Genomic DNA, 8,228 nt, shown 5'->3' with positions numbered 1-8,228 from the left:
TAATATAATGAAAACCCATTCCTTCAGGAATGCTTTGATAATTTACTTATCATATTTTTGGGAACAAATTCCGCAACATATTTCTTCAAAAGTATACTCTGATTTTCAAATAAAGCATAAACAAATCGGTTTCTTCTGGCCGTGAAATTAGGGATGTCACAGTTGTGCGTCAGAATAGGGGTGGGGATGTCACACCCCTCCCCCTTTACCTGCCCCTTCAAGAAACTATCATCTAGTCATATCACCCTTCTACATCCTCTGTTCCATCCATCTCTAAAAGCCTTAAAGCCAACATAAAACCTCCTAAAATAGTTACACCTCGGATTACTTTCTACCCCCACCAAGCAAGTTGTACTCGGATTAGTCAACCTAATTGTAGTTGCATAGTCCCGAACCCTAGCATAATGGTCTTCTAACTTCCCTTCTATCATCCTCATTGCAGTAGACCTTGCTCTTTGACATTGCCCAACAGATACACTCACCAAAAAACCTTTGTAGCACATCTGCTTGCATCTCTAGCAATGTCATCTTGGGCTTCATGATTACATTTTTCAGATAGTGTTTGGCTAACCAATTGCTAGTAACTAGGGAACCAAAGTGATAATTCCTAGCACACAAATGAATTTCATTACAGAAGTTAATTTGGAATGTCCTTTCATTGTACTTTCATCCAACTGCAACCCTAAATAGACACTGTATTTTTTTATTGTCACTGATTCCACTACCACACTTAGCTATAACCCTCACTCTCACTTTTTTCAAAATAAAGTTGGTATCCTCCATGGACTGCATAGTTAGTTAAAGCAAACCTGAGTTGAGCAGGGGATTCATAACAGTCTCCTAATCGGGGCCTCGTCTCTTTCCAATCAACATTGGGATCATGCACCCTATACTCGACACCAACATCTTCATCGTCCTCATCTAAGTGGCCATGCTCATTTTGCTGACCACCAGGAATGTCTCCATCATCTACCATTCCATCAATACTCCTCCTTAATATGTTTTCGTCACACAATAAGTTAAGTAAAATGATCATCACATAGTTTTGAGGGGGCTTTGAAAGTTTCTTCAGAAAAATCCAAGAAGCTAAAGTCAAATGCTTCATCATCGAAGTCAGAGTCTGGAAGGTATGTCTTCTCAGGAAGCTGAGGCCCTTTAGGCTTCTTAGTTCCAAAAGTAGAAGCCATCTATTTCATCAAAAAAAAAAAAACTTGTTAGTTCAAACTTGGAACACCATACTCCATAGACGAAGATAACCACACCCTCAGAAGCATCAATTTCTTGTTTCCATACACGTACCTTTCTACTCCACCTTACTTCAACGATTTCGGAGCTTCAAAATGCAAAATTGGGGACTATGAAACCCTTCTCAGCGTCAAACCCTTCTCGAATGCATGATTCCTTTTATGGTTCATAAAAGGTGATGGCTAGGGAATAGATTAGTGGTGACTGGATAGAACATGTTACCTACTCGTCTCCAGGTATTAGCTCTCAAGGTATTAGCTCTCAAGTGATAATTCTACGAAAATTCGTGTCCACAGTCAACGAAAAATTAAAATCAAGGCTTTTTTCAATTTAGTGGCAAAAATATAGGACTTCTATGATATTAGTCCATAAATAAACTAGTTTATGCGTTCCAAACATAGCCTAAGCTTAATTAATCAGGTCTTGTGACTGCATTTGATATGATTTATTTATTTAACCCGACAAATTAGACCCTTGACTAATTAACCTAATAAACAATCAAACACAATTCACCTAGATCCATCGTCATGAATTCAAATATTAGACTGAAATACATGCATTATGTTTTTGTAATTTTCCCTATTTAAAAACCTTTTTCTTAAAAATAAAACACAAAACAAATCTTCTGACTCATTTTCATCTAAACGATGCATCATTATAATTTGCTGCTTTGCTGTCAACAAAAGCTTTGACCGTGGGTTCTCTTCCAAGAAAATCCGATAAAAGTTCAATAGGCTCCTTTGATCCTTCAGCTTCCATTATCTGTTCATTTATTTTAAAGTAAAATGCTATAATAAAAAGTAAAAAAAAAATCATTTTATTTATTTATTTTTCATTAGGGATTGTAATTGATTGTTACCTTATTCCTGAAATGCATGCCAGTATTCTGGTTGAAAATATCATCACGAAACTTTGATGCATATATATCATCTGCAAAAACCTGGAAACAACAATACATATTCTTATTAATTAAATTAATGGAAAAAGGATTAAAAAAAAAAAAAAAAAAAAAAGTTTTATTCAATACCTGACTCCAAATATGAGTATAACAAGCAGCATCACATCCAATAGCACTACTTGGGAAACAAGAGGCTGGATTTGTTCCTTCCAACATTGGTAAACCTAACATTACCTTTTAAAAAAAAACAATTTATTAAAAAAAATGGGTAGATAATTTAATTACATTTATAATCAAATACCTTTGGGTGAAGATGCTTAAATAAACCAATGATGTCAACGTTTTCAGTTGAATGAATAATCTGATCAAATAGACCTAACACACATAATAAATAAAATAATGCTTATATATATAATATGATGATGAATAATAAATACAAAAATTATTAAAATAAGTAAATAACTACCCTTAATGAAAGATATAGCTTACAGTATAAAATTTCTTGCTTCAATTTAATTGCTGAAAAGGAACTTCGCCATTTTTTAATCGATTTGCACACATTATCACTTATAGGCTTTGTAATGTCCTAAAAAAATGATTAAAAAAATTTCGATATATAAAATGTAGTTGTTAATTAGTTTGTACATTTTATTTACTAAATTTGGAAAATAATGATTCACCTGATGAAAACCAGATATTAGCTTCAGGGAAGCTGCTTCATAACACCTGTCCATTAACATTTCCAAATTAAAATCAATTAAATTTTTACTTATTACAAAAATTAAAAATTAAATTCAAAATTACAAACCAATTTTCTAAAACCAGAGCAGGTATTTCCACAAAGTCAGGATCAAGTCGCATTCCACTGAATCTTGCATATGATGCACGATTGCACATACAATGGACCTAAAAAGTAAAAAACACATCATTTTTGTACTTTGAGTGTAAATGACGATTTTACCCTTATTGAAGTTAACATACCACATGAGCAAACTCATGAAAAAGTTTAACCACTTCAGAGAACCTTAATAACACTGGATCACCACCACCTTCTTTTTTTATTTGGGCTACCAACAAGACCACAGGAATCTTTAAAAAAAAAAAAATTAAAATTAATTTTTTTACCAATTTAGGAAACTTTAATTAACAAAAGAAGTGACTTATAGTCTTATTTAATTATACCTGTCTTGAACCATTGATTAATGAGCTATTTTGAAGAGGGATAACACAAGTGTGTCCATACTTTCCTTCCCTATTTAAAAAGTGAGAATTTTATAATTTATAAATATAATTATACATCATGTCTTCTATTAAAAAATATAAAATTTTACACATATGAACCTGGTATATAAATCAAGGTAGAAGTAACCAATTAAATCAGTAGAGTTCAAGTCAAAAACTGAAAAAAGCTCCACATCATTATGCCAGGTGTCTGAATTGGTAACCTTTTCGAATCTTAAGCCTATAGCAATAAAAAGATACAAGTTCAATATTATATTGATGATTTATTGATTTATATAAATAAAATGAGTTGATTTTTTTTTCATTTTACCAAAAAGATCTTCGCATACTTTGAAAATCCCTGATTGAACTAAACTAACAGGAAAGTACTGCTTTACAGCTTCAAAGTCAAGATCAAATTGTTCTTCTTCAGCTTTCTTTATGTAATATGGAAGATCTTGAATTCCAAAGGGAATTTCTCCTTCCTCTTTCTTCTGAATTTCATAGAATAATATCGAAAAGAATTATTTTTCTAGATTTTAAATAAAAAGATATGAGAAAATATGTGGGAGTTTCTAGATTTTTATGAATGACCTTAAAGTCTTTTAGTAGGTTAAGTTCTTGGGAAGATAAATCGTTTAAACTTGCAGAGATTTCCTCTAGAAACTCAAATACCTGAAAATTTAGTAGTATTTTCATTAATAATAATTGAAAAAGATAAAAGATTCAACTTTGGAGATAAAAAATGATTGTAATTATGTTGTTATGAACCTTTGAGGAAGACATTGCCATTCTACAACCAACAACAAAATCAGCATAGTTACTGTAGCCAAGTAATCTAGCAGATTTATGGCGCAATTGAACCTACAGAATACAAGCATAAAGTCAATTAGTCAACTCATGTCATTAAGAATTTTCAGAGAAACTTCAAGTTAATATAATAGTACCAGTTTCTCTAATATGGGAAGATTGGCTTCACATCTTCTACCATAAGCTACTGCAACATCCCTCCTGGTCAACCCCACCTTCAAAAAAGTCAAACAGAATATAAGTATGTAATAAGTTATTGAATCTTTCAAACAAAAAACATGGAAGAAGAAAACAGTAAAAGGAACAAAAAACATACCTTACATAGGTCAAGTACAGCTGAAACATGATGGATTTTCAGACTGATTTTGTATTTATCATTCTCAGATTTCTGTAAGCTCTGAAAACAGAATAAAGTAAACAGTAAGTTATGACTTATGAAGCATGATTTCTTAATCACAATTTACATGAAATATAGACAACCTTAAGGAACTCTAGTGGCAATCCCAGCAATTCTGAGTGATCAAAAAGAAGAAATGAGTTATCATCATTCAAATTCTGGATATATTGGAGACTTAGCTCATCAATTTGTGTCCTCAGCCTCTGTAATTCCTCTCTTTTTGTTATACTCAGATTCATTCCATTACGTTCAAAGTCTCTAATCTGTCACTGAATATTGAACAATAAGTATCTGAACCCAAAATTTGTATAGTTTAAGATATTTAGAGTTTAGAGTTTAGCCATGTCATTTATTAAGCTTCTTGCAAATTAAAGGGGTTCCAATTCATACCAGGAATTGTGTGTAACGTTTTAATTCCATGCTTTTCCATTCCCCTTTTGCTGCAAAGGCTTTAACAGTGCGATATACATCTTCCCTATGGCTGAAGAGTTCAGTATTAAAGTATGTTAGAAACTAGAAACAAGACATCTCAATTTGTTGTGTAAGTATGGAAAAGAATGTTCAATATGTGTGATGAAAGATGCATGAAAGAATATGTAAGAAAGTAAGACCTGCAGGTTGAGACATGAGCATCTATTCTTCTTTCTGCTTCAGCACTTGCTTTTCGTATTTCTTCAGAAGTAGACACGAATTTTGGGAAGATACAAGACTGGATCAGTGGGAATTGGGATGCTTCCAATTCTTCAAGAGGTAACACAACATTCGTATATGTGACCTAAAAATTCAAAAATAAGTGATCGCCAATAGTAGCTAATGAGAATGTATGAGAATCCAGCATGATAATCATATGTTCAGTAAACAATCCTTACAATTAACTCAATAATTCAATAAGCCACAAGCTTATAAAGAATGAAATCTATAAGGCATTATAACTGGTTGAAGATAGTTTGCGATCCGCTTAAATGATACATACCTTATCAAGAGGAACTGAAGCTACTGCGTCATGAACCGCCTTCGAGTTAGCAATCAAACGATCAGCCAGTTTAAGTATTTCCGATGCCGAAAGATTAGCCCTAACAATGGAGCCTCGAAGACCTTACAACATTGAATTAAACAGAGTTCAAGTGAATGTCAAGATAATGACACGCAAGTATAATAACTACAGATACAATTTAACACATCGAGAAGATTGCGTGTTGACTTTATACAAGAAGCCGATGATATTAACAAAACAAAAAATATAACATACACTCGTTTATTCATAGAGAAATAGAGAATACATACCTTTCTTCTTTAGATCGTTTCTCTTTGAGTTAATAGCATCGATGGCGAACTTGACGGCCACGGCTACGAAGGCAGCAGCTCCGGTAACGGCTAATAGGTTATTTCTGTCTCTTTTTTTTGTCGCCATACCTTCTCTACGGTAGAACACGGCTGTAAGCGGCGGAGATGAGTAGTCGGTAGCCGCTGCCGGTGGGCCACGTGAATTTAGAGTCTTCTTGTTTTTCTCGCTGACCAAAATGGGGGGAATAGGAGGGAAATTTGGGCGAAATGAAAATGACTCTTCCATTTAAAATCCGTTTTTATTTTAGATAAGGAAGATTTTAAATCTTTGTATTTGTACTATTTGATATTATCTCATCATCATCAATAAAAGAAGAATAAAATAAATAAGGAGAGAAAATAAGAGAAATGAAAGAAAATATATTTCTCTGTTCCTAAGTTTGAGAGAAATGGAAGACAAATTAAACATTTTGTTCTTTTTTTTCAAATCCTTCCAAATCAGAAGCAAAGTTACGAGGGAAAGTGATACTTTCATTTCTTTTCACTTCCTTCGTTTAGTGAAACTCGGAAACATCAATTTAAACCCATCAAATAGAGTTTACGGCCAAACCTTCATGTTTGGGCCATAAACTCATGGTATATGCATGAGTTTACATCATTTTCCTCATTTCTCTTCCATTTCAAGACTAGTAAGCCAATTTCTCTCTCAAGTACCATAAGATCTTCACCTTGATCTTCCAAAAATGTAAGAATTCTTTCTCTTGAATTGTTGTTACATCTCCTTATCTAGTGATTGTACATGATTTCATCCATGAAATCATTCCATTTTGATAGATTTGCAAGTGTTCTTCATTTCACCAAGAACACCAAGAACACACACTAGTGTTTTTGGACTTTAATCACCTTATCAAGCTTTTATATTGTAAGTACTCTCTCCTAAGCTTGTTATATACAAGAAATACTTGAAGAACACTTAGAAAACATTCAATTGACAAGAACAAAGGGAGTTTACGGCCAAGGCAATCTCCCTTGGCCGTAAACCCATTTAATGGAGCATTTGTTGACCTTAGACACTCCTAAAGGCTTCTAAACACTTGAGTACCTTCCTTTGTGTGGTACTTATTAGTTATACTACTTGAAAACATCAAGAAATCAAGAACAAAAGGTGTTTACGGCCATGGTAATCTCCTTGGACCGTAAACCCTAATTAAGGGTGCAAATGAACCCTAACCTCTTACTAAGCCTTGGAACTAAGTCTAGAACACCTCAAGGATGAACATAGGACCTTAAAACACAAAATGGTACATATTACCATGAGTTTACGGCCGTAAACTCATTGGACCATAAACCCAATGGCCGTAAACTCACATGGTGTTACCATTTGGGTCGTAAACTCCTAAGTGAGGCCCTACAACCCTTAGATGCAACCCTTTGTACTTCTAGCACTTGAATCAAAGTGTTTTCCATGTCCTAGGGTGTCTTTACTTACATAATTAGTTGTTTAAACACTAATGATAAACATATATGTGTCATTATATGTTCAATAGGATCAGTGTGTGCTCAAGTCTTCACTTGACACTTAGCATCCTACACCAATCTTACATTTGAGTAACTTACAACAGGTGAGTTCATACCCCCACATTTTCATAGTTTTTACTGTTTTAAGGGGGGGGGGGGAATACAAGTCTAACACAAAGATATTGTGTTATAACAAATGATTTCAAATGGAATACAGTTATCAAAACAAATGGTTTCAAACATCTTATCAAATCAAGTGGTTTTAAGTGATTATTTCAAAAAGACATCAAGTTACTAAAATGGATTTCAAAATATGAAATTTCTTTTAAATGTTTTATAAACTTATATTTTTCCCCAAAAATCATACTAGTATAAATATATTTATATAAATAAGATTTAAAAGACTTAGGACTGACAACCCACTTTGGTTCCTTTTCCTTGTTTGGATGTGGGATTACAAGTATCCGTTGTTTGTCCAAGTGTCATTTAAATCTTAGTTATATATATTTGTATATGTATACAAGTATAAAAGTTTATTCAATTAGATTCATTTACCCTTTGTACATGTTGAGCAAAGGATCCCATACATGAATACTCGTTATCGAATCAGAAAGTACATGTAAATTATAATAGGTATAATTTATGATTCACAGAACATTAATTCATGATACAAGTATACTAGAGTACATGGTTTTACAAAAACAAAGGTTTAATTCAAAACTATTCAAGTGTATTCATTTATTCAAATACATGTTAAGAGTACTAATTCAAGGATATACTATCAATCATTTACTTCAGAATGATTGGGTTTTCATAACTGTTATACATGTAACGTTATATGCTTTTATGAGTCAA

The 8,228-nt window shown here is 32.9% G+C and overlaps 1 protein-coding gene across 2 annotated transcripts; it reads right to left on the bottom strand.

Annotated features, from left to right (window-relative positions):
• Positions 1-1,552: 1,552 nt before the first annotated feature.
• On the bottom strand, positions 1,553-6,133 carry LOC145128397 (Zincin-like metalloproteases family protein). 2 transcript variants are annotated; one of them, XM_079063195.1, is made up of 20 exons: positions 5,856-6,133; positions 5,545-5,666; positions 5,183-5,346; positions 4,962-5,052; positions 4,655-4,834; positions 4,491-4,571; positions 4,312-4,389; positions 4,136-4,228; positions 3,959-4,039; positions 3,696-3,858; positions 3,485-3,605; positions 3,326-3,395; positions 3,125-3,232; positions 2,952-3,049; positions 2,824-2,869; positions 2,633-2,729; positions 2,445-2,518; positions 2,273-2,377; positions 2,105-2,185; positions 1,553-2,007 (listed from the first exon to the last, which is right to left on the bottom strand). In XM_079063195.1, the coding sequence occupies exons 1-20, from the start codon at positions 5,980-5,982 to the stop codon at positions 1,882-1,884; spliced, it is 2,106 nt and encodes a 701-aa protein (XP_078919321.1). In that variant the 5' UTR covers positions 5,983-6,133; the 3' UTR covers positions 1,553-1,881. The 2 variants fall into 2 exon arrangements, with proteins under 2 accessions (XP_078919321.1, XP_078919322.1); XM_079063196.1 differs by having other exon boundaries at positions 3,696-3,855.
• Between the last annotated feature and the right edge of the window lie 2,095 nt (positions 6,134-8,228).

This window comes from Lactuca virosa, chromosome 8, assembly GCF_052849685.1.
Source record: "Lactuca virosa cultivar CGN04683 chromosome 8, Lactuca_virosa_CGN04683_v6, whole genome shotgun sequence".
NCBI classification, from domain to species: domain Eukaryota; kingdom Viridiplantae; phylum Streptophyta; class Magnoliopsida; order Asterales; family Asteraceae; genus Lactuca; species Lactuca virosa.
The sequence above is the reverse complement of the archived record's forward strand: the minus strand, read 5'-3'. Positions and strand labels throughout refer to the sequence as shown.

Bases quoted from the DNA above. Each gene is read 5' to 3' on its own strand.
- LOC145128397 (XM_079063195.1), bottom strand. From the start codon at position 5,982: ATGGCGACAAAAAAAAGAGACAGAAATAACCTATTAGCCGTTACCGGA. The intron at 4,390-4,490 runs GTATGTTTTTTG...ACTTTTTTGAAG, and splicing joins CTGTACTTGACCTATGTAAG to GTGGGGTTGACCAGGAGGGA. The intron at 3,233-3,325 runs GTATAATTAAAT...TTTTTTTTAAAG, and splicing joins TAATCAATGGTTCAAGACAG to ATTCCTGTGGTCTTGTTGGT.